This window comes from Drosophila yakuba, chromosome 3R (assembly GCF_016746365.2).
Source record: "Drosophila yakuba strain Tai18E2 chromosome 3R, Prin_Dyak_Tai18E2_2.1, whole genome shotgun sequence".
Lineage (NCBI taxonomy): Eukaryota > Metazoa > Arthropoda > Insecta > Diptera > Drosophilidae > Drosophila > Drosophila yakuba.
The window spans coordinates 28,434,672-28,462,238 of record NC_052530.2 but is presented as its reverse complement, the minus strand read 5'-3'; the positions used below and the strand labels follow the sequence as shown (position 1 = coordinate 28,462,238).

Here is a 27,567-nt window from a genome sequence, read left to right as displayed (position 1 = left end):
AAGCATACTTACATTGAAACATATTTAAGGCTATCACAGTGTATCTTATACTCCATTGCCGTTGTAAGAGGTATATTTAATATCCTGCGTAACGTATCACGGATACGTGTTGTACTGGTCATATCAGTGGCAGTCCTGTTCCATACTGATAAGCTATCCTCCTGCAGGTGAAATGAATTATTAGTAATTGATAATAGATACTCTTAATTATAGGTAATAAGCCTATGAAACCATGCCAGTTCGAGGGTAGAGTAGGAAGTAATAACACCTTTTATAGCTTTTTTGTTTAATACTTTTTATTTCTCAATCAATATGTAAGGAAATCATTTCACACGTCTGACCAATTGGAAATGAAAAAATTATAATTATAATAATAATGGTAATAAGAAACACACTTGATATTAACACAAAGGCAAATCTAATTTCTTAATTTAACTTTTGTTTTTCTCATTTCGATTTTGTTTCTTTGCTGGTTTTTAATTTAAATTTGTTTTCACTTTTTTTTTTGTTTGCTGTTACTGTGCTCTTCACATTACTTTCGTCGGCTGCTGTTCCATGATTTTCTTTTTCTGCATTTATTAATCATACATTTAGTTATGTATAAGACTAACACTTAAGTATAATGTTGTTTTTTTTTGTTTCATTACTTTTCATAATTAACTAAATTGTCTAAGAAGAGAGAAAATATATGATAATATGCAATTTGTTTTTGTTACGGATTTTTGTTGGTTTTTAATTAATTTTTTGTGTTTTTGTTTTTTTTTTTTGCTTTTGTTATTATATTATTTAAACATTTTTAACAATTATGAGTATTTGCTCAAAAACTTGACTTGAACCGCTTTTTGTAGCATTTAGCGCGGCTTGTTTTCGTGTCTTTTTTTTTTAGGTTTTGTTAGTTGAATTTTGATTTCCTTTTAAGTAGGGTTTACTGTGGTGTTCGTGTGCGCACACAAAACTAAATTGTTTTTCGCCACCAAAGTTCGTCGCTCGCCATCTCTCCTGTTCTTAAATGGATCGTTATTTCGTATCGACTTTGTTATATACGCATATATAATGTTTATAATCGTTTTACATACGTGTGTATATATAGGTGTAGCATTACTTTTGTGTGGCTGTGTCAGTGTGGTGTTTTAAACGCTTGTTAAATTGCACATTGATATTTTAATATTTTGTAAATATTAAACATTACTTCGTTTGGTTTCATTCTTTGCTAAATTATTTGGACTATCTTCGGTATATATGTTTGTATGTATGTATAATTTATATATATGCTAATTTGTAACTATAATTAAAATATATGTATAAATATTTATCCATGTTAGTTCTCGACTTTCTTGGTTGTTTGTTTTATCATACTTGGAAATATACTTTCATTATTGCTTCTTGAATATACATATGTGAATCCCGTTAAGTATTTACTTGTTTGCGTTCGTCCTTTATTGTGATTGTGTGTGTGTATCTCTGTATATCTGTGTCTCTGTGTGTGGTTACTCCTTCATCCTGTTTGTCTTCGCTCTCTGATCCCGAATTGGTTTACTTTTGCTTGTTATTGCCATCAGTTTTGGTTGCCGATTTCGCTGATTGCTGTCGTCTGAGTGCTGAGTAAAAATGCTTCGATATGCCTGGAATTATTGTTGCAATTGCTGCTCCCAATCCACAATCGACACATCCACCAAAAATAATCATCAATCTATCAATTCAACATCGTGCTGAAGCTACCTCTGTCTGTCCCTTTCGCTCTCTCGATCTCAAGCCATGTGTGTGAGTGCGTCTGCTTGTGTTTCGACTATTGCTCTCCTCTTCTGAGGGCTGCCTGCTAGTTGGCGTTGGCAACCCTACGCAAAACAGAGTTGCATGTAACGCTTTATTCCATTCCATTCGTTCCTTTTCCACCTCCACTGTTAATTTTTTCTTTTTGAATTTTATTCAATTTTAAAGTACAATTGCACGAGTGATTTTGTTGCACTCGTCACTAAGAATATATATATTTTTTTTTAGTTTTTTTTTCTGGCGGTTGTTATGGAAATTGATTTGATTTGTTACTAATTATTCATATATAGAGTTGTATATATATGCGTATGTATATATAAATAGTCCAAATTATGTTAATATTAAAATTCTAATTTTTATTAATTGAACTTTTGCGCTTAAATTTAGCATTTCATTTGTTATCCTTTTCTAAGTTAATTTTTTTTCCTTTTTCGTTCACAATCAGAAAATGATAAAATGAAACAAATTATAGAAAAAATATATATAATTGTCTGTATTTATTGCGGAGCCAAAACTTATAAATAAATTAGACAAGAACTAAAGCTAAACATATAAATAACAAGACAACTAAATAATAGAACCTAGAAACTTCATTAATTTTTAGTTTCGTATTAATTTTGTTTGGTTTTTTGAGCTTGAGGATTGAAGAGACTCAAAATTCAATTCTTCGTATCATATCATTTTCATGTAAATTTGATTTGTTTGGTGAAAAGTGGAAGAAATGCGATTCAAGTAGAAAAACTAAAATGTTTTCTTCCTTTACTCCCGAAAATCGTATTAATATTATAGTTTAATTTCGTATCCTCCATTGTTTTCTCTCTTTCAATATTTTACAAACATTTCGTGTCTGAACGGAGGAGGGGTGCGTGCTTTTTTACAAGTTTAGAAACGAACACATTCACGTAGATATAGAATAACGATTAGTGTGTGGATTGCTCCCCTCCCCAGGGGTATATAGATACATATATCGATCTGAAGAATGCTGGGTAATAAGAAGAACACCAAGGCCCCGGCTTGAGTAGGTTGCTTTGGTTTAAGGCCCAAAATGTTAGCTAGTCGAAGCCAAGCGCTCTTTTTATGTATACATAGAGAAGATATAGCACACACATAATAAATAACTGAACGATTTTGAATGTGGGGTTCTTCTACGCTTTGCTTTATATACGCACAACATTTACATAGAATTTGTAATTTATATATTTATAATTGGTTTTTATATAATTAGGAATATGGGGTAGGTAGGTAATCTAAATTTGAAAAAATCATTTTACATATTCATTTTTAGTAGAAAAACGCAGTTTTATCTCGTGTATACAGCAAAGTTATTTTGTTTTTTTCTTTCTGTTTTTCTTGCTATAATTGTTAATTATTATAATTTAAATTTAATTCGAAAAATCTACTTAGTGAAATTTGTTACGTTGGTTAACAATTTTGTATATTTCTTCATTATTCATTTTTCTGTTTTACTTGCTTTAGGTTTCTTGTTAAAGATTGATTTATATATATAACATCACATTATAATAATTACTAATTAATAGATTTGCCCACTGCTCTTTCGTCTCTTTGTTTTGCATTTTGTTTTTAATTTTGCAATCATAGCATTTGCGAGATGCACACATATGAAGTTTCGTAATAAATATTAGATTTATGTTTACAATTTTGAGTTTTCCCGAGGGATTACCGCTGAAATTGCTCGAGACAATATTCAGCGTAGACCACAATAATAATTATAATGACTATTTACATGGAAAATCTAACGTATATTAACCGAACTGATCTGATTTAGCATCTGTGTGTGTCCAAGTGTAGTTGTCTATGGGCCTATTGTTTCGCTTTTTCGCTTCTAAGTGGCAAATGGTTGGGGGCACAAAAGGGTTAAGGGTGGGGAAATTAAATTAGGGCCAGCACTTTCACTCCTTCTGCCACTGCCTCATTTACAGCAAATAAACTTGATGGAATTTAATTTGTGTGAACACCGAAAATGCTCCTCCGCCGCTCGTGGCTTCCATTAATTTTCGCCCAGACCAGACCGACTCTGTCTTAATTAGAAGAGCCACCGCTCTTCCGCCGCTCCAAGGGTTGAGGATGTGGTGCGTCCTGGTTGCTGGGTACGTGGCTACGTGACTCCCGGGCTCCTTCGCTCATTTGTATGCATTGGCCGGCGGTGTTCGGTTTTTATCTGTAGCGAGAAATGTACGGAAAAGTGTTAAATGATTATCAAACTGTAGCTGCGGCAAATTGTGCTACTCTCTCTACGCGCTTTTCAATGAACAGCGTTGCACAACACGTCCTGCTGGCACTGGCAATGCGATAAACGAGCAGCGGATATGGAATTTCCGTACTCGTGGGACAGTATTTGCTGCAGTACACTCGCAGAAAATGCATCTCCTTCCTTCTGGGTGAAATTCTTAGTAAATTTAACTGCTTATGGGATTTCAGCTGGAGGTATGTATCCAGATCGCAACTAGCGCGAAACCTAGCAGTTATTTCCCATGTGCATGTGCTCACAAGATTCAGCAACAGGAAGTCGGACTTGTGCCACCCAACCACCCACCTCATTGACACCTCCACCCCCCAGAATCCTCCTGGCCTTGCCGCCATCTCTGGCCGTGCTCCTTGGCATTGTCTCTGGTCGAAGGACAGGCCAGATGATGGTGCCACCGATGGAACCACCGAACTAGCGAACCACCACCACATAACGACTCGAATGTAGCCTCGAATGCTTTTTGCATGCGTGTGCGCCACTCAAGTGGCTCATTATGACCAGCTGCTCACCCAGATACCCAGACACTGACGTGGATCTCACCCACCAGGACTGGACTGGACACACATTCATTCATCGCCTACTTGAAGTGTGGCGCGTGGTAGAATTTCATTAGAGCGATGGCAAACAACGAAATAAAAAGAGAAAAAAAAACCATTTTCTATTTATTTAATTTGGCAGGACGAAAACGTCAGAGCAACAGAAGCCACTAGTCCTTGTCGTCTGGCTGATGACATCAGCTAGATTCGCGATATCCTCCCACCCACTGGCCAGTCAGCCAGCCACATTCCACACTGAGAAAAATAGGGCAGTAGTTTGTAGCTGTGACAATGATAATAAAGTTTTTCATACCAAAAACTATTGAAGTCGTAGTGTTAATAGCTTCCAAATCTGATAATATCTGATATAAATATTCGCTTACATTTTTAAGCTTTTTTTTGCAGTGTGCAAATCGAGTAATTTGCGTCACAGCGTTTTTCCCTGACCCACACAAATGTTTAAAAATAGTTGCCATCCCACGCGGTCGCCATTCAATTGATCTCTCATCGCGAAGACGAGAGGTCAACAATAGAAAGGCATTAAAGTCATTCGGTTATCAATATTGCATGGAAATCTGAAGCAGGTGAATTTCGCTGGATTAAAGATTTAACACGACCTTGACACCACATAATAACTGGGTTAAGTATTCAATTATTAGTGGCCTAGCCACACATTCACAACTGCCACCAGTTGTAGTTAAAGTTTGAGCATGTGGAAACTTTCGTTTCCCAACTAGTTTTCGTTTTATGTTTGCTTTCATTGCTGAAGGCTCATTAGAGAAATTTCCTGGTTTAATGGTCCTTGCGAAGGAGGAGACTTGCATTTAAAGTCAACCGGCTGTAAAAGCTTAAAATCTGCAGCAAACCGAAACGAAATCTCGCATTTAGAGGAAGTGAAAAGCCGCTTTTATGTATATTTATTGTAATTAAAGTAGCATAAGTACTTGTTTTTCAATAATCGAACTTTTGCATTTATCAGGGTAGAGATTTGCCCAATTATAAATATTTATCTGCCCAAAGGCAACGAAATAAATACCGCAAAATCAGGATAATTTGCTGCTATTTGCATGGTCAAAAACCACATATAATGTCCTCGTATGAGGATGAGGATGTGGATGTGGATGAGATGTGTATGTGGATGCGATGTGTGAGTGGAAATGATATACATAAATCGCTGGGCATCAATTCGAAATGTCAAAAGGCAACGGCTGAGCTGCTGTGCCTGCCATTTGGCGACTAGGCCTGAAATAGCAAGGGCACAGCAGCAAATTGAATTGATCCAGAGCCAAACAGAAGGTGGGGGTTGAGTTGCCTACGCTGGCTGGGCTGGCACTTAAAATCCGAGTGACGTGCCGGGCCCGACGACTGGGCCGTAAAAGCTGAAGCAGCGTCAGACGAGACGAGGGAATAGATGGAACCTACACCAATGCAGACCCCACAGATTCCCCGATAACCACGATGGCCATCGCCATTCCTCAATGCCGCCACCACTGACGCGACTGACTTTGACATGACAGTTTAATTGAGAGACAGCTCCTACCAAACTAACCAAGCTACCAACCTACCAAGCTACAAACATACCAAGCTACCATGCTATCAACCTACGAACCCAATAAGCCAATCCCACTTCCTCCCTTTCGGAAACAATGGAAGCACAACAACGCGCTCAAAATGTATGCAAATTAGTTCGTGTCCCCGGGAAACATCTCCGGCGATTGAAGATTGGAGCGGATCACAGCGGAGTCGTGTTTGCCTTTCTGCCCAGCAGCTCCTTTGGGAGCTCAGTCCAAATTTAAAATGTATGATTTCGGTTGAGTGAAGGCCGGCCTAACAGAGCCGGAAAGAGCTAAATCAGGCAACTGTTTCCAAAGCTAAAATATCTTTTGAATAAATATTTATTACACAGAAGGCGACTCTGCTTCAATAGTAATGCACTTATTCATGTTAAATTCATTTCACTTGCTAACTTCAACAAGTAAATGCCAAACAGCTTGTGAGCTGCACAGTTCGAATGAAATATTTCTCAGCATAAGGTAGGTAAAATCCCCGGAAGAATCGAAACCACACCCTTCCCCTTTCCCGCTGCTAATTTAAACTAAAATTTGTTTATGGAATTGCAAACAGAAGTGGCAAAGGGCACAGGGCTTTTGTGTCGCCGCGGCAAGTTAATCGGTCAACTTCAGGCTGGCAATCGAGCAGTCCGAAAACAAAAGGGCGCACAAAAGGCTGAGCGGGCGATAATGGTGGGAATTTTGATGGTCATCCATCAGCGAAACGAGACAGCGATGGACGGAGGGCAGGAGGACAGGAGGGCAGGAGGACAGGAGGGGGAGAAGCAAGCGAAGCATCAGGACAAACCGCATGAGCAAATTGCCTGGGCGAGAGATGTTGGCAAAGCTGCCGGCACAGGACACGTGCTGTAACCCATAGACCAATGTGCCGCTCTAACCTCCGGACGCGGCGCATGCTGGGGATTTTGTGGTCTCCGCCCGTCTCCGACCTTTCATTTCAGGTGGGTTGGTGTGTGTGAGAGTGTGTGTGTGAGAGTGTGTGTGTGAGAGTGTGTGTGGGTGGACAGTTGACTATGTAGTGCAGGTGACGGCACTGGGATTCCATCACTATTTATGTGGTTCGCTTACGCAAATCCGCCGCTCGAAGAGGAGGAGCCAAGCGGCCAGGACGACTATGGGGGCGGTTGCATGGGTAATGCAGCATGTAACTCAATCAGGGGCGTGGCAGGACACACCCGTACGCCCACACACCCACACACCCACACGGCCACACATTGATTTCAGCTGCGAGGATGGATGCCTGGCTGCAAATTGAACCATCAAGGACTCTCTGCCCCCATTGCAAATTGCGTCCGACAGTCAACAATGGGAATAGGTGGTGCTGATGGTGGTGGTGGTGCTGGTGGTGGTGGTGCTGATGGTGGTGGTGCTGATGGTGGTGGTGCTGGTGGTGGTGGTGCTGGTGGTGGTGGTGCTGATGGTGGTGGTGCTAATGGTGGTGGTGCTGGTGGTGGTGGTGCTGGTGGTGGTGGTGCTGATGGTGCTGGTGGGTACAAGGCTGCGCAGCGAGAGTAGCAACAGAAACTGCAGATGCTTTTGCTCATATAGCTGTAATTGCTAATTTTGGAAGGTGTCCTTTCAAGGACTACTATGAATATATATGGTATATAACACATATTTCTCTAGAAAGCCGCTCTTCCTGGTATTTTAGCATTTGAAATACATTTAGCATTTAATACATCATTGCAGGCAGCAGGTACGTTGTCCTCATCAACATCAACATCATTATCCAGATGGTCGTCATCATTACACATTTCGGAATTGCAGAGAGAATGTGGATGGATTTACATACATTTCCTTGCGCCTGCCATGCAGCGACAATCACATAATGGCCATAAGTGATGAGCAACCCACCTTCAGCCACATGCTCATCCTCCCTGTACATCCTCTGCACATCCTGCTGAATCCTGGGTCTCCTCCATTGCCGTTAAAATGTATTGCCTGCTTATAGGCGCGTGTGGTTAAGTGATGGCTGGTTGGCTGTTTGGATCTCTGCTGGGACAGCAGTACCAACAAGTACCGAAAGTACAGCTCGTCATTGGAGGTCACATAAAGTAGACACTGGCTAGGCAAACATTTTAATACTAGCATTCCTAAATACACATCCAATTAAAAATATTATATTTCCCAAAGGCCAAAGCAACTGCGCTACGGTGCGTATACGTAATTTCATGTATCACATCCATATATGAATATGTATCACAATCTTTATGGGATTCCATGATATGCTTTTGAATATCCAATATCCGCCCACCACCAATTACTTGTGTGTCTGCAGCTCGGATTACCACTGTACTTGGACGGTGCTCGAGTACTTGGGCCAACTCCTTGTTTGCTGGCAAAGTGGCAGAGGAACCAAACGGAGGAGGGATGTGGAACAGCAATACAGATAAGATAGCCGGAGCAACGACAGCGGGGATAAAAACTATCTGACAACAATGGTTGCTGTCAGTGGCACACTCCACCTCCACTCCACTCCACTCCACTCTGCACAGCTCCACCTTTGGCCATTTACTACCCCCCCCCCCCCCCCCCCCCCCCCCAATATTGTGGAGGATTCTCGTACCTTCGGCATGGATGTGTAAACCAATTTTAACGGTTTAACTTACAGCTTATGCTGAGGTCCTTCGTGTGTCTTGCCCGAGTGTTTGTGTGTTTGTGTGTTGGCATTAAGCGTTTGGCCATGTTTGTTTACAATGGTTTTATGTTTGCACAAATGACGACTTCGCCCTTGCCAACTTGCCAACTTTCCCGAGTTCGGACACACAGAGCAGTCAGTTAGTCCAGACTGGAGGATCTGAGAGTGGACGACGACGTGGGATCTGAGCACCCAGGCCGTTGCCAAGTCAAGCGTTTCCTCTGGCGCTCTGCTCCTAAATTTATGCATGAAAAGAGGGGAAAAAAGGAGCAAGCAGTGGCGTGTGTTTGTGACTTATTGTTATGCTGCCACTGTGCCCAATTTATGACTCGAGGTCGGCGGGACAAGCGACATTCTCAAAGCCACCCACAAGCCAAACACATCCCTCCCATCCAGTTTCCCATCCCATTCAGTTTCCCATCCCATCCAGTTTCCCATCCCATTTAGATTCCCCATCCCCACGATGCCCCTTAAAAATAGACAACCCGTGTGGGCTGGAATTCCCCGCCTGCCGTCTTGATTTCATTGCCTCTCGGATGGGACAAATTCTATGCTAAATGGAATTCACACAGCCAGAAAAAGGACTCATTATTTAAAGGAGTATTCAACGCAAAGGTAGCAATTTTTCACACTCTTTTTTTTTGGGTATAAGTTAGAAAGCTCAATAGGTAAAAAGAAACTTCTTTAAGCGAACTTGTGCAAGTTCGTAATCCTAATAGGCCCAGCATTACGCAATACAAACTGCCAACGACATTCGTTATTCTCTCTGTGCACGGACTGAAAAGTTTCATGGCTCCTCGAAACCTACGGCACACATAAATACATGGACTTAGGCCCTGGGACTCGACTCGTTTCATCAACTCGAGCAGAACGGCAAACGCACAGGGAGTCGCACAGCAGAGTCGAAGTTCTCCAAAGGATGGATGGATGGATGGATGGCTGGATGGAGGCAGCTGTTGGGCAGCCTGGTGGGGATGGTGATGGTGGGGAAGGAGATTGCGAGCAGAAGGACGAAGGCACTTGGGATTAAGCTCTGCCGGCGACTCTGCTGCTTAACTCTGCTGCTAAAGTTGAGGATTTTGAGTGTCTGATGAAGCGGCGAAGCTTGAGCCCAGCTCATCCCAGCTCCCAGTTTCCAGCTCCCAGCTTCTATCAGCTCCTCGCGCTCCTTCATTAAAAGCTGCCAACTTATGCGATCTGATTTAAGCTCCTATTCTACGCTGTGCTTTTTATACATACACATTTCTGAATATATATATCTATATATACTTATAATCCAGGGGGTGTATTTCAGCGCTTTTGGGTTTAGTCCAAGTGCGTGGGTGTGCTAAATTTAACCGAGTTAAATTTAATTGCAATCTTAAGCCAACTTTTGTTTGTAACTCTTGCTCTAAATTGCGCCACGAACTTGCTGCGAACTGTGGCATTTCAGCATTTAAGTTAACAAATCTAATTCTAATTGAAATGAAAATAGATGCCAAAAATAAACTGATTAATGCAGATGGCACAAATCGATTTCATGGATTTTGCACTTTTTATTCGGGATACCATACAAAGGACGATACAAAGGACAAAGGACGAGCAAGGAGCCCCTTTAAATATGCAGCACTAAATGTAAATTTGCTTTTTGTGCGCATTAGCACATTTCCCAAAATGTCGGGGGTTGTGGCTTCGGTGGGTGGTTGATGGTGGGTGGTTGTACGTGCGTGTAGTCAAGTGTTTGTTTGTTTAGCTGGCGACAATAAACAACAACAAAAGCAACAATAACAGCAGCAGCAACAACAACAGGGAGCTGGCAGCCAAATGAGCAAGCACAACAAAAACGCCACAGCAACCACAGGAGCTGGAAAAGCAACAGCAGCAGCAGGAACAGCATGAGGAGCATGAGGAGCATGAGGAGCAGGAACAGCAACTGTGAAGCTCCTTGTTGTCAAGTGGAGTTTAATTTATGTTCAGCCCTGAACGAACACACCACCACCCACTGAGCAGAGCCACCTCCTCGATGGCCACCACCTGACGCCATATTGGAGGCGCCTGCTCCAAGTTTCGCCTGTGTGCCCCGCCTTGCTTTTGGCGCTAACTTAATTTCCATTTCCAAATTTAGCACGTCTCACTGTGGGGCGGCCTCCTTTTGCCAGTTTGTCCACAATCCACAGTGCTTTTTGTTAAGGCAAAGCGAAAAACTTCGGTCCCAATTCCATATTTAAGTTATTTAGATTTTGTATTTAAATTGAAGTTTTAATTTCAAGGCTCTAAACTTTAGTTTAATATTTAAAAGAGCGTGTTTAAAGTTCATAGCTAGGCACTATATGTTTATTAATTTTTGATTTCAAAAACATATTTTTCTAAATGCAAACCATGGCAAGTTGCGTGTTAAGCGCACGTTTTCTATTAAAGCCAAAAGCCAAGCTGGCTAAACAAAAAAAAAATGAAGAAAAGAAGGGAAATTAAGTGGTAACAAAAATCCATCTCAGCGAAATGAAAGCAAAGGCGAAAACAGCGAAACGTGGAGAATGTTAATCGGAATAAGTTTCGGCGAAAAACTTTCATTAGACACTTGGAAAAGACGGAAATTCTCAAGCTGATTGCTTGCCACAAGCAACCGCCACAAAACAAAAAAAGCAGCAACGCAAAAAAACAAGAAAACCATAAAAACCAAACTGACGTAATCAATGTGGAGGCAAGATCGTAAATAAGGAAATTCAAGTGGTGCCACGAATAAACTGGATTGCTGTGTATTCGCAGACGAGTTTCTGCAGTTTAGTTAATTATCTTTAAGGGAAAGCTTTTAGCACCTCACTGTAACTACTTAACTGTAACTTAAAGTCAAACCTTAAATTCGTTGCCACAAATTGCAGCATGTGTGGCAAAGTGACCAACTGACGGATTAGCAATAGACTTCCACCAAAAGCCGGGGTGTCAGCGGTTTGCGGGGCATTGACGTGGTTCATTGTCCTTTTGTTTAGCCATCACACAGCGCACAGCACCGCCCACAAATCCTGCACAATGGTGAATACTGTTGTAAGCCACTGTGACCCGTTCTAAACACAAAGGCCAATTATTTGGCTCGCAAACTGGCAAGGTGGAAATGCAGTGGGAAATTCAACAGCAGCTGCGGCTCAATTACCTTGGCACAATGTGCCTAACTGCATAGAACTAAGACGGCGAATTGCACAGAGAGAAATATAATGTTTTACTCTAGCAGACTTATTGATATAAATCTATTAAATAAAGCTATTACTTTATGCTTTGCCGTAAAAGCAAGTTGCCTTTTAAGTTTGTAGCGTAAAAGGGAAAGGGCTCAACAAGTTCGTCAGTTTACTATATGTTTTATTTCGCACTGCCATTGATGGTTTGACAAGCAATTTTTCAGTTTCAGTTCGGTTTTACGATGTGCACACAACACCCAACAATCTGTGCCCCGAATTGGGGCCATCCCCTCATTTGGGGCTTGGATCCATGGGGAGAAAGAGGAGCCCATCCCTATATGGTCCCATATAGTCTAGTGCACATGTTAGACGCACGTACTTACAACATATTTTTTTCAGCTTCTTTACTTTACTTCGTTTCTTTTTTATTTCAGGCCAAGCTGTTGCTATTTGCGTTGCGGCGACTGTGGGTGTGTGTGGTGTGTTTGGTGTGTGTGGTGTGTGTGCTTGCCATTCAGACATCGGCACGTATTATATAAGCAGGCAACTATACACATTTACGATATACGTTCGTAGCATTTACTGCGAAATTCCCTTCGCTTCCCTTCCCTTCCCTTCAATTTCAGGCGTAGAACAAAAGAGTGAATCTTTACAACGGCGTTGCGAAATAAAATGCTGCCCAACTGAAAACCCAAGGGAGTTGAATGGCTGACCTCTGCCCCAAAGCTCCAAAGCTCCAGAGGAGGTGGCAAATTTCCGTCCATCGCATTTTGCATGCTACCAGCCGATCGGGGCTAATGCAATCAAGTGGGCGTGGTCAGCAAATAGCTGCTATGAAGAACAAAAAATCGATGCCTCGTCACGCAGGAGAACAATTTTTTTTTTTTTTTTCGCAGTCACGGCAAACAAATTGAAATGCAAACTACACAAAATTGTCGACGTGCGGAGAAAAGAGGTCAGTGGGTGGACTTTGGTGGATCCAGATAGGGAATATGCATCCAAAACGCTTGTCAAAGTCGAAAACTTAACAATTATTCCCAGCGGTTGAGCCATAAATTGGTTTTAATATCATAATTTTAGAGATTTTCGCCCATCTGAATTGAAATATGCAACCTCTTTTGGGAACATAAAGCTAATTTAATCTTTCATGTGCTCCGTGAGCTCAGACTATTTAATGTGCTTTGGAAATCAAAAGGATTAGAACACTCAAAGGTTCTATAAAAAGCGTGATTAGAGGGACTTTCGCTTTATGAGCGATGGAGACATTCAAGCCGACAAAAGTGCAAACACACAAACAACCGACATGGCTGGCAGAATCTATCTGCACGTGACGGATTCACTGTTTACACTGCACTCTAATTGACTCGCCTGCTGGTCAGAAGCAGTGGCTACACTGCACAAAAACTGTCAGCTTTAAAGGTTTCAAAATATATTACATTGTTTCAAATAACTACTGATATCAAATGCTAAGAGATTACTTCTTGTATTTATTATTAAATACATTTATGTTTGACATTCCTTCACTCGCTTCCATTTCTTTCAGTGCTGCTTTTACTCTGCTGACAGACAACCTGTGCTGAGCAATTTAAAACACTCGTCTGCGACTTTGTAAATTATTCAACGCGCAAACTCGTCAGTCGGTAAATATTCAGCAAGTGTAAAAATGGAGTTGGAAATAGAACTACCAAACAGTAAGGGGGAAAATGCTCTGTACATATTAAAGTCGTGTTCCCTTCGATCTTTCGAGTATTAAGACTAACAGCAAGCATTGTAACAGACTATAGAATATGAGATACCCTAGAACCATGACAAGACTGGCGCTGGTTGTCATCATTCATGAATACATCACGCGCGCCCTCATTTATGCAGTGTTTATTTGCACACCCAAACGCACTTGCACACTCACATACACTGGCACAAACAAAGGGGGCGGTTGTAAATATTTCAGGGCAACACTGCTCCACTTTCGCTCGTTTTGCGCATTGTTTGCAGATGGCAGAAGCTATGGACGCGAATTTATTAAAATGAGACTGCAAATATGCCCGCGTTGGCGTTAAATTCGCACAAGGCAAAAATAATAAAATAAAAAACCCTCACAAAAGTTGCCATTAAGCGGCGAAAACTACCACAAATTGCCATCAACTGACGCCCAAACGTTCGCTGCACAAAGGAATTTAAATAAGTTCGTCGAATGCCAGAAGGATAACGCAATACATGGCGATAATGCCGAGAGAATTCAATTATTATGCATATGCGTAAGGCCAGTTACGCATTCCCACGGCTTTTCTGTGGAAAAATGTTCCATAAATAATATTTTTCCAGCTAAATATGAAATATAACGATGCATGACAATGGATTCGAGGAATCTTTTAAGGTCATTACATGTAAATTATTCAGCTACTGCAATTATTCACACACAGCAATCAAATGATACCCCAAGTGGCACATTTTCGCGCAGTGCATTTAGATAGCGTGACTTGCAACTAAAGTGGAGACAACAAAGTATCGCAACTAGCTAAATATAATTACAATGACCAGAGTCAATTGCCTGCGCTTTCCAACACTTGGGAGTGAGTGAAAATGATTCACCGGAAGGCAGCAATTACCGCCAGCGAAAGGCGTGAATATTTTAAAGGTAGTCACCCAAAAAACATGCAAAATATCAATTTATTATCTCACGTCGTTTGACGTCATAGAAAATTTTCCCCAATAAAGCTGATGTGCAAACAAATTTCCATAAATTTTATCGTTGCAGAAACAGATGCATACGCAATCGATAAACTGCAGTATAAACACAAAACTAACTGAAGGCAAAGTGTATGGGTTTAATAAATAATTGGCTGCGATTCTGATCGAATATTCATGGCCAACGAACAATGCAACAAACAGCGAATTGAAATTTCAAATTTCTGTTTGCTATCTCGCAGCTTAAATCCAGCTTTAAGCGATATTTCGATTTCCATGTGATGGGCCGCAAACAAAAGAAAGCATTATATATGAATAAACACGAAGTGCATGGCAATTAAAAGTTTCCAATGCTGCAGCGCATTGTTATTGAAATAAAAATACTTGCGGTTGAAAAGTTTCATTTGTTCATTTGAATCGATAAATGTGGGCAGGGAAAAATGTAAGTCAGAAGCCAAAATTCGCCATTGGAGAAATTAATAAATGGAAATTGGAATTTACTGTTGTCAAATGCGGTGTTAATATGCCTAAGTGACTTCAGCACTTCTACAAAATATAGAAAACTATATGCTGTACTTATGTAATATTTACCTATGTATGTATGTACATTTATGTACCTATATAATATAACAAATGTTTAGCAACTGCTAAACAAGCGCAAACATTTCACGCTCTCTGCCACATGCCGCATAAATGGGTAGTGTGTGTTTGCTCGGGAGTGGCAAATTGTTGGGTGGCAAGTGGGTGGTTCAGTGGGTGGTTCAGTTGGTGGTTCAATGGGTGGCTCAGTGGCTGGTGGGTGGCCAGTGGGTGGTGGTCCGTGGATGAGGTCACGTCTGGTTGCGTTGCCATCACGCACATTTGACGTGCACATATAGTGACGAGCTCAACATTCCACCATCCCACACATACGTGCATTTACATATGCATATGGATATATCTGCGAATTGTACGTAATAACGAGTGCAGTGGCAATCTTACTGGATTTCCAACCAACCATTCGTTAATAACTTTAATGAATTACTATCGATTTTTTTTGCTTCTGCTTTTAATTGGCTCTTTTGTGTGCAAATCTATGTTGTGCATTTCAATTATGGTAAATAATACATGCCAGTTAAGCTATCTGACTATGGGGATTGCTTTTTCGGTGTCCCCCAAAATCCTTTTGCGAGTCCTTGACACACACACATACACACACAGATAGAGTTGCAGCAGCATGTGGGCGTATGAGTGCCATGCAACTGACATGTTAGTGTCAACAGTTGAGGTTGCAGCATACCAGTCTTGATTACTCCGATATCCAGTATATCCAGTATACGCCATGTGGTCCCAGGCAAAACCAACTTGGCATATACCGATTTTCTATGCTGACAGTATTTGAACACTTATAAAGATGTTCAATTATTATTTCATTGATTGCGGTAGAAAGAAGCAATTAAATGGCTTGACCACTCCAAATTGCTTGCTCAAGCTGCCAAATTCACTTGCTTTCAAGTGTCCATAAAATAGCTTAACAGCAAATTTAGCTTGGGAAATAATTGTGTGATATATTTTCGTGTGGAAACCAAATTACCACTGTAATAATGATTACTCACAGTTCTCAGCAACGCAATGTGATCGGAATCCAATGCGGATTGGCGTATAATAATGGCGTATAATATATAGTTTGATGCGACGTCTATTTAAATTGCTGTATTGATTTTTCGCAAAGAAAATTTCCAACAGCGAATTTCCATCAAGTGAGGGGAAGGGGGGGGGAGAAAAGCCCACACACACAGTGGGTCGCCAGCCAGAAATCAGTAAAATAAATGACATAAAAATCGCATTAACCCATATTTGCACTAAAAACGATGGCAAAGGCAAAAGCAAAGGCAAAGGCGAATCAAATTACACGAGCGACACAAGGCAGACAAAGGAAGGCCTCCCTGCTCGCAACCCCGATATCCGTGATATCTTATCAACACAAGTCGTGCCCAGAATGTAACGGAAACGGAAAGTAAATGGCAGCCATTTAAAGGGAATGGCAACGGGAAGGTGGAAAAGCTGGGAAAAGCGGCAAAATCTGTGAGAGAGCGAGATAGAAAGAGAAGGTGACGTGGTGGGAATTGAAAACTGCCTGTGCGTGAGCAGCCGAAAAATCATTGAAAATATATGAAATGTGTTGCCTACTTATGGGCGCTCATTTAATTTGCAACCTCTCACAGGATATGCGTGTGTGTGTGTGCATGAGTGCGCGCATATGTGTGCGTGTGTGTGTGTGCATGAGTGCGCGCATATGTGTGCGTGTGTGTGTGTGCATGAGTGCGCGCATATGTGTGCGAGTGTTTGTAAGCGTGTGTTTGTAAGCGTGTATTTGTGTGGCAAAAGCAACAGACAGGATGAGCGCGAAACGTGCGGAAATTTGCAGCTGTCCCATAAATATAAATAATTACACAAATTAGCAAAAGTTGTTTATTTAATGAATTTTACATTGCTTGCAGGAAAATGGCGTGTCTGTCATTTCCCGACAAATTTCACCTGCATGGTGATAAAACCATGTTTTAGATTATGTATCACGCTTATTGTTGCTATTGTTATTATGTTCTGGTAAAACAATTTTTGTTGCACTTTATGGTGCGAGAAATTCACTCGATTTGCGCACTGCGAAAGAATTTTCATGTATGCTCCCATTTTCAAACTGCTGCAAAAACAGGATTCAATTTTTGGTTTCGAACTGCGTGTAAATTAAACGAAAACTATGCAAATTCCAAAGCACACAACCGCACAACGACTGCAGTGAACGAGAGAGAGATGAAATGCCAACTGAAGGTTGTACCAACCAACAAGGACATTCGTTCATTCAACAGCAGCCACCAGTGAGGCAGTGAGTCAGTGAGTCAGTGAGTCAGTCAGTCGGGGTGGCAATATTTTTGAACCATCTCCCATCGTCAAGGATGCAGAAATGCAGAAAAGGCAAGCAATTCAGCCAAGCGATCAAATATTGTTCGGCGATATAAAAGGAACATCGAAAATTACAAGCAGACAAGCAGAAAATCCATCGATTGATTCACACAAATGCCCTGCAGAGCTTCAGCTTCCCGCATGTTTGTCAGCCACCAAAGTTCCTTATTTGCCGTGGTTACGTGCTGAAATTTATTAAGGCCCTGTCTGCTGTAGTTTCCAAAGAGATCCGGGATCCGGAGAGGATTTTATCGACATGCCAAGTGATTTTTAACGCAGTTGCAACAAGGACACACACCACACACACAGATCGGATGGCAGCTGCTGTTGCCGTTTGACAGGATGCGACAGTAGCAGTGGCAGCTATCGAATAACGAATACCCCAAAACACACACACACACACAAAGTTCTGCGAAAATGGAAACTTTTGAATGGGTTTCCTTGCTGCTTTCCCCTTTAAAATGTTGTCAAGCGAATGGAATTTGCGAGGCAAGTGCAGTTTACGGGCTTAATTGTGCGGCAAGTTAAGTTTATGACATGTAGCCTTCTATTTAACTTACTGGCTCATATGATTTCAATTAAAGCTATGCTGTGTAGAAAAGGATATCCTTTAGCCAGTGATAGTGGCACTTAAAATTGCTTCGAAAATCCTTAAATCTCCTTTTGAGAGCAAATTCGAGTCATTTGTGCCACATGTTGCACTCACTTGAATCCAAGCGAAAACAAAACGGAAATTAATTGATTTTCAAGCTCATCACCAGAACGATGATCTAAAATTTTCCGAAATTAATGGAAAACCACTCACAAAATTAATTACCGACAAATGGGCAAAGTGGCGCCCAAGGAGGGGGCAAAAAACTGGAGCACTGTGGAGAACTGACTGGCTTTTCATATCGAAATTCAAAATTGTTTCACATGCCGCGGCGGTGCGAAGGAAACGGAGAACGATAGATAGAGAGAGAGAGAGATAGTGGGTGGAAAGCAAACCACAATGCCAAACTTTTTGCGGCCAAATGAGAGATGTTTATTCCCCCAAAATCCCCCCCCCTGAAATTCCCTCAAATTTTCATATCCGCCCCTATCTGTTGCAAAATGGTTTTTGCTTCTCATCGTCTTTTTCTTTGGTTTTTGCTGCTTCTTTGGGGGCTTTTCTCGTTTTTATATTTATTTTTTTTCAACCGAGCAGCAAACTACAGGGTTCTGTTCATTTTTCGTGTTCCAAGTTAGTTGGAAAATAATGTTTTTTGGCTGGTTAGAACGAACATCACGTGGCTCTCCCACATGGATATTAAATAATCCACTTGCTGCTTTTGCTGCACTTTTAGTTCTCTGTTTTTTTACGTATGGCACATGTTCTGTCAAAAAATATTACTGCTATGCACTCTGACTACATGAATTATAGAGAATTCTGCCGAATGGCATTAATATAATATAATACAATGCAAATCGATGCAGACACGCCCCAAAATACACACTTAGCAGCGCCTGCAGGCGGAAAATTTCCTTACGAAACGAAGGAAAACTGGCAGCATACAAAAAAAAGAGTGCATGATAAATGTATGGAGGGAAGTACATGAATGGCAGATGTGTATAATGGCTTTAGTTCTCATTTAAAGGGGTGATTTCTTTAGCATTTTATACCATTTAAGTAGCTGAACTGTTGGGAATTTTCCTCTTTTCAAGTTTAGAATCACTTATCTCAAAAGGCTAAAATGCATATATACTGATAAGCACAATTGGTAGTTTGTACATGGCCAAAGCTCTTTTCTGGCTGGTCCGAATTTAATCAGCTTTCATTCACAACACTTGAGCACCCAAAATCCTAAAGCAACAATTACTCATGAACCGAGTATTTCCTACTTGGATTTCCATTTCAATTTCAATTTCATTAAGCTGCAAATCTTATCGGTTTGCCATTATCATTATGGCTGGACGGTGGACTGAGTGACAAGCCAAACAAATTCACTTGTACAGGCTCTAAATTGCCTGATAACTCAGCGTGTGTATACTTGATAAAAACCAAATCGCAAATAAATAAACCCAAATAACGAGTATAAATCAAAGTCGTGGCCCAAAAGGAAATGCCTGATATGAGAAATGTCAAATTTGGGCAGCAAAAACATTGAGCAAGCGAGATTGAGAGACAATTTATGTGCGGGCGTGGCTTCAGCATCAGGTGATGGCAAAGAAATTGCCAATAAATTGGCCCAACATTAGGCCAAACACTTGAGAGGCAGTGGGAAAAAGGGCGAAAACTGTGGAAACAAGTTGAACAAATTTATGACTATTCATTAGGATGCTGCTTTTCAAAAGGATCGCGCCCAAGGAGTATGAACATTTTTCATAATGAACTTTGGTGTTGTGCCTTCATTATGTCCTGTGTGCGATACGCAAATTGTTGCTAATTAGCAAACAACTTGAACCACTCACAGGAATATATCAGCACATGCCACGCCCACAGTCCACACACACACCCACACTCACTGCTAATTGCATAGTCAAAAGCGATTGCAAGGCAAGGTCAACGTCATGAGGATAAGCCCAAGAAAGCTGCCACACACACTAAATCCACCTCGCAAGTATGTGCACATATAGCTGGGTATACATATCAGGATAAATACACACACACACACACACACACCGAACACCAAAGAAAACACTGTTGCCTTGGCTGAACTCCTAAATAAATCAAAATGTTTTATCGACGCAGCAACGCAGTAGAGACAAAGAAAAGCTTGGAAAAACTGCGACTATATCACACGCGTTTGGGAAAAGCAAGAACAGAAAAGAACCAGAACCAGCCAAAACTTGACAAATTTCCCATTTGACTTGACTAATTTGAAGATTTATTTATGCATCAGCAAACAAAGGAAAAGAAAATCCAGAGAAACGCAAATAGATTTGCCCTTGTCGCAGTCGAAATGGGGCTTAAATCGTTACTGCGCGTAAGCAAAGCAGGACAGGTATCCTTAGCGCATATCCTAGAATATCCTAGCCATATATTATGCGCATACATATGTGTAATTTATGACACGCCACGAAAATATCATTACTATTATATGCCAGTAGTGGTATATACATACTTTAGTCATTATATTTTATTCAGCAAATTTATTCATTGCATTCGTAATTGTTTGTTTATTGTTCAGCAGTAAATTCCCATTGCTCTTTGTAAATTGGCTTAAATTAAATATTGATGCCGCTGGCCACTGGTATCACAAAATGTATTAACCAGGGATTTCATGAATACAGTAATCGTATTAATTTCAATTGATTGATGCAATTAACGCACAAACTACTGTACACATGTCGTATGCGCAATATGGTTGAACTCTATTTACGTTAACTCGTCAACGCAATTTGGATTAGTTTAATACTCGAGCAAATCAATTATTGTTTAGCAATTGTCTCGTTTCAATTTACGTTGGATTTTAATCCCATTATCAAGGCAAGCGAACACATGTCGTATACGTCATATGCGTATACTTCATTTTTTGTACTGCAACTCAAGTGAACTCAACTCAATGAGAATGCTGAGGAAATGAAATATTTTTATTTGTTTTTCAAGTTTTGATTAATTATGATTGTTATTAGAGTGCACAAAACCGAGGCAGTGGCAAAAACAACTGGCAAATGTAATTACAAGACAAATTTACAAGGAAATTCCTGGGCGGCAGTATACTTTCTTCCCTCATCGCAGCGGATGCTGCCCTTTTTGACAGTTAATTTATGTGGAAAGTTACAAGTGCGCCTCGGGCGCTGAACTTTGAGTTTGTGTTTTTCCTTTTTCCCATCGACTTGGCTTGGGTCACCTTAAAAACGAGCTCACGCACACACCCACATCCGAATACAAATACAAATACAAATACAAGTGCACACGCCGTGGCAAAAACAACAAGCGAGTCAAAGGTCAGACTTCTGTTTTCCGGGCAATATCTAAACAAGCCCCAAAAAAGGAAAACGAAGCGAGTAGTCCCACAAATGTAGGCAACACTTTTTTCTGGTTCCGCCTTTTGTTCTTTCTGTTGCGAAGCAAAAACAAAAATCGAAATCGAGAAATGGGTGCCTCAAAAAATTATACGCATCTCTCAGTTTCAGTCCCGCTGCGAGATTTACGATGGGTCAGTGGAAAGTTTTATTGTTTTCCCAGCTAACCCCAATCAAAGAGGTTTGTGGAGCCGAGTGGCAGGATTGATTGCTTCATTAAACTGGCGCCAAGTGTTCATGTGTATCGCCGATGGCAGCAGCTAATCAAATTTTATATACGATCCCATAAAAACTGTCGGACATCATCACAAAGTAAAGGCATATTTTGGCATTGTTTTCCAAAACGATAAAAATAACAAATTAACTATAAATAAGACTATCAGCCGCGTACGTCCGCATTTTATTTATGATGCAAACAAATTAAAAACGAAATTAAAAATGTAGAAAAAAGCATCACAGGATATATGACCAAAAATCTATAAAGATCTAAAGCGGCTTTTTGCATTATTTAGCCACATTTTCAACTTATTCGATCCGAATTATAAAATCCAGTTATAAAGTGCCCAATCTGTATGCTCAAATGTACATCTATAAAATATTATGGGAACAAAGTAAATGTAATGCAAATTGAGTTCCGAAATATCAGCTCAGAAATCGCTCGCAGAACCCAGGGAAAAATATCTTACACAGTTTTTGGTGGGGTTTCGTTGCCAAGGCAAGGTCGTCTTACTTTGCTGGATTTTTATGGCATGCACACGTCAGCAGTAAACAGCAAGAACAGGAACAAGAACAACGATATCAGGGTTTTGCTGGCGCCTTAGAAAATTTTCCTGGCCAAAAAGAAAATCGTATATATGTGCGAGTATGTATTTATTATTAGCTATGACTTTTGTGCGTGTGTGCGGCGTGAGTCACAGCCATTTGCAGAGGTCTAGGCGCAGTTATAAAAACCCAATGCGATAATTGTTAGGGAAAATTCTTTCCTTCTTAGCCCCCAGTTTTCCTTTTCGGCTCTTATCGTTGTTGTTCTTGTGGCCGGTGCGTGTGGCAGGACTAGCATAAAATGGCCAAAACGAGAGGTGGAGCAAAATGCCAGCTAACGTATACAGGGGTAAACAATTTTTATTGCCCTGGCTGAGTAACCGAAAGTGGCGTTGTCAGCAGCACCAGCAGAAAAAGAAAGAAAAGCAACCAGAAGAGATTTTGGCCCAGACCCGAAAACCCAATTAAAGAATCAGGACCACTCAAAATTGGTAGAAATACTCGAAAAGAGGAAAAATTCTAGAAGACTTGAGACAGATAGGAAAAGCGAAACTGCGGTTAATTAAAAGCTCTTGATATTGAAATTATTATTAAAGCACAAACATTTAGTTTTCTAAAAGAATTTCCAAAAATACATTTGCTGAATATAGACTACTATAAATAACTTATATTTAGTTTGAAGTGGTTTTTGCAAGTAGTAAGAACTTAAGCATTCACAACGATCTAAACTCTAAACTCATAAATTACATTCGCTTCCAAGATCTATGGTGCTCTCTTTAAATTAAAACAAATTGCAAAAGTCAAAGTCAAGGTAAGAAGTACGATAATCATGATTGACATGGTAACAAGATGTCATCCAAGTCATTCCTGCCCCACAGACCAATTTCATGCCGCATTTATAACGAATGCAAATGCAATAAAAAGCGCCGCCCGGAGATCCAGAAAACTGTTTGCACGCCAATTTAATTTATTAATTCAGTCAAGGAGCCTAGAAATCCGAAACAATGCGGGCAAAAGCTACAAATAATACAAATAAATATATACGTAAATAAAATGAGACGAGAGCGAATCTCTTTGCATTTCATTTATCTTCGTGGGCGTGCTTCTTTTTATTAAGATATTTTTGGCTGCTTTTTTCTACAAGACTGTAGATTTGATTAAATGGCGTGTAGGAAAACCCACAGCGGTTTTTACGGCAAACTTGATTGTTTGCAAGAAATAAGGGAGTTATATTTTTAGAATATTCCGAGAAACGTGTAGAGATTTTCCCATGAAAATTAACTAAAAATTTCGTCAGAAGCGAAGAGTTCCTTCGCAGATTATTCAGTCTTAAGTGATACTCATAATATCAGCTTTGCTCCATTTCTTCGCCTTCCCATTTCCTCTTAAGCCTTCAAAACGACATAATCGCCGCGGAATTGTGCTTTTAATGATGGCGATGACGGCCCCCAACGACGTTTATAGTAAATGATGCACAAACGCCGCTTTAGGGGAATGGCCAACGCCATCAACACCATCGTCCTTCTGCAATCCCTCCTCCTCGTCGTGGCCTTAGTCCAAATTTGCGCTGCACTTGGAGGCAACTTTATGGCACTCTTCAGGCCCTGAATTCCATTTGGCCCAAATTAACGTTAAGCATAAATTTTGAGCCAACAAACGGGCCAAAAGGAGACGAGCAAACTACGGGTAACAATAAATAAAAGAAGGAAAAAACAGAAAAACAGAGCTTATTTCGTTCTGCAGCTGCTGCAAGTTGCGATTAGCATTAACAATTCCATTAAGAACAGAAACAGCCAAAGGATAAACAGAGTTCTCAACTCGACGAGCTACACAATCCTTTCTTGACAGGCTGAAGTCGGCAAAAAATGTGGACAAAAAAAACTCTGTAGTAGTTATAGAAAAATAAAGTCTTTGCTTGAAGCCTACGGGGTTGACGAAACCAGTTTCTTTTATAAAACTTGTTTAGACTGAACTATAAGTACAGTTCCAGTAAACTTACCCTACTACTAAAAAGTGAATATAAATCGGTTGTGGCCCACTCTGCCATGAAAATAACTTACTTAATCTAAGCCAACAGAATGATTCATACTCAGGATTCCATATACTCGCATATCAAGGGGGTTTTACACAAACCATTTATAACGAGCGAAATGAGCAAGTGTAGAAGGCCAATTGTGGGGGTATTTTCCCGCATTCATATCAGGCCATTTTGGTAAATTTACATTTGCTGACAACTGAAAGTCATTTGGCTGCGAGAAAGCTCATAAAAATCGGGGCAAAACAACAAAACAACAACACCATTTCAATGCCGTCATCGCCAAACATTATCAAAAACTGTGGAATAACAGAGAACAACAAACTAAGTCTAAGGTGACAGACAATAAAGAAAAAGTCGTTAAACAATTTGATACGGCCTGGCCTTGAAGACCTGAAACATTAACGAAATGAAGGTGGATTGGCAGAGAAACGCGGCCGCAAAGAGCCAACAACTTTTGGCCAACAAAAAACCAGCTCTATGACATCAAATTTCTCGCTTCACTGTTTGCTTTCTGATTTTTTTTTTATATTTTTGCCCGTCTTATATGTGCTTTCTCAGCCTGAAATAAATGCAAATTTGGGTGAAACAAGAGAAATGGTTAAAAGATAAGCTATGACAATGACTGCTCGCGGGGCTCACCCAAAAATGAACTTCCAATTTCGAGTGAAATTCCATTATGTAATGGGCTTGGAGCTTGGAGCTTGAGGCGCAATGGGCAGGTTGTGGGCAATAAACCGTAGCCCGTTGGGCAAACTACACCTGTACCAAAGGCCGGGCAACGAGGAGAGTTCAACAAACTGGGTTACTTTGCGGGTAGATTTTTGGAGTTGGGTTGGTAGAAAGTTTCAAACTTATTTCCCCACAAGTTTGCATTATAGTCGAATTTTCATTCTACTTAATTGCTGTATGGTTGCGTTGAACTTCGGTAATCACAGCTATAGCCACGTTTAACTAGCTTAATTTAAAGTTTCGAGTTATTTTATATCTGTAACGTGTGGCATTGAGTCTAGACGCAATCGCAATTCTACAAATTGCACCGCAATCTATCTGATTTATTCAACGTCATACACAAGTGAAGGCAACTCCATGCCCAAGGCAAACTTTATTCTGAATTGTGTGAGACGAGGGGATGTTTAACCCACCAACGCCGACTTAACAGGTCAATAATCCCTGGACTGCACACCCAAACACCCACACACCATCTGCCAACCAGCCAGCCAGCCATCAATCCATCAATCAATTGCAGTTTACACATTGACATGCAATCCACAATGCGGCATCTGGCCCAATCAAAAGGGGCGTGATCTATGGGTAACATATACATATGCGGCAGAGTCAACATTATGTTGCACACAACACACAGCTCGCCGGCTGTGGGTTTGATTAATTCCAATGGAACAGCAGCACAGCAGCACAGAGCGGCCCCGAGGCAAATAAAAATAAATTTAGTGCCAAAAGTAATTGTGCCCAAAGGACACGGAAAAAAAAGAAGGAAAGGAAAGCAAAGCCCAGAAAGCAGAAATGGCAACAGGAACGAGAAAAGCACAGAGCGCAGCAAAAATAATTACAAGTCATGAACACAGATAGCTAAAATGACGCGACGGAAAAGGCTACAAAAATTTTCCGACAATGCTCACAGATCCTGCGGCGGGGAAAAGAGAAGGCTGCACTGCATCCAACTCCCTCGCACTTGTGGGCACAACTTTGGTGTTAGCACAGAAAAAGTTTCCGAGTGTTTGGGCACTGAGAAAAAATATTAGCTAGCTATGAGCGAGTTTTAATTGAAAACATGCGTTGCACATTTGCAGCTTTGTTGACTACGATAATAACAGTATAGCAATATTAAATAAACATTAATGGAAGCTTTGCATTAAACATTTTTCCTTTGCTTAATTATTTCTCGGTGTACCATTGTGTGGGGAAACTTATCTATCCCGAGGCTTTTTGGCAGCCGGAGATGTTAGGAAAACTAATTAATAGCGCGTTTCATTTGGTGCCAGCCCAAAAAGGGCAAGCCAAATGTGTTGCCATCCCGTTTTTCGCAGCCATCTTACTCGCTCACATTGTATATGACAAATAATGTTGAAATTAAATGATATGCCTGCAGCGATAAGTGAGTGTTGTGTTCTATCTACTTTTATGGGATAATGCCGGGGAGTCGTAATCTCCAGCCAAATCCGAAGCCACATTAGTGCGAAAAGACCAGAGTAATTCAGGAAATTCATGAAAAGGGGCGGCCAAAGGGGGCGGGGTCGCATCGATTTGGCTGACCAGTAATGCGATTGTCTGCGCGGAAATTGAAGGGCATGGGTAGCTGGCTTGGGCTTACACCCAACCATGCGAAATCAACGCCCAGTTAAGTGCGGGCGATTCACATAAATTGGCCAACTTAACTAGACAATCGCAGCAGTGAACAGATTCCATAAATTCCACAAGGGAATCGATTTTTAAGGTACATTTAATGTTTAATCGGTAATTGCTTTGTTTTTATAAAACGTAATACATGGCGTATAAGTGATATTTTGCAGAAGTTTGGGGACAACATGGCGTATGAGTAATATATGGTTAGAAAAAGTAAGAAAACATGGCGTATGGGTGAACTTAGAAAAGGTGGTAACCCTGTTGAAGATTTACACGTGCTTTACTGTACTCCCTTTGTTTGAATATGACGGGCATGTTAATTTCCGTGACTAAACATATAATTTGAAAGAGGAAAATTCGAAATAATGGTAAGGGTGGATAACGGGTTAGGCCGAGGTGAGTTTTGAATTGTAACTTTTCCGCAGAGCATTGGTTTTAATTTTTTGTACATTGTTTTAGTTTGTGTAGGTGTGGGTGTATGCCGTGTGGAAATTAACACAGTGCCACATAAAATGACAATTCAAAGGTCCAAGAAAGAGAGAGAGGAGCGGCCGACGAGAGAGAGAATGGGCCAAAAGAGAGTGTCGTGCGCAGGGAGCGCCAAAATACTGTAGCCTAACCCGAGGGGTGCGTGTTGGTGTCAGTGTCTGCGAGTGTGCGTTTGTGTGTGTGCGAGTGAGTGAGTGCGGCTTTTGATTTGCCACAGCTGCGACGCGGGCAGCGCTGCCTGGATCCTTGGATCCTGTGACCCTTGGGAGCTCTGCTGTCGACCGACTGCGCTGCCTGTCGCCGCGTCGCTGTTAAAAATAGCAAGCGAAATGGATTAGTTGCCTAAGCCCCAAAGCGAAAGGAAGGAAGAGCAGT

The 27,567-nt window shown here is 40.9% G+C and overlaps 1 protein-coding gene across 2 annotated transcripts in view; it reads right to left on the bottom strand.

The window, feature by feature from the left end:
• Positions 1–27,567, bottom strand: part of LOC6538783 (eukaryotic translation initiation factor 4E type 2) — a 44,882-nt gene that overhangs the window by 1,269 nt on the left and 16,046 nt on the right. For both annotated transcript variants that reach the window (XM_015193543.3, XM_002099260.4), the window contains exon 3: positions 13–161. In XM_015193543.3, coding sequence (XP_015049029.1) covers positions 13–161 — 149 coding nt within the window. The remainder of the gene's footprint in view (positions 1–12; positions 162–27,567) is intronic.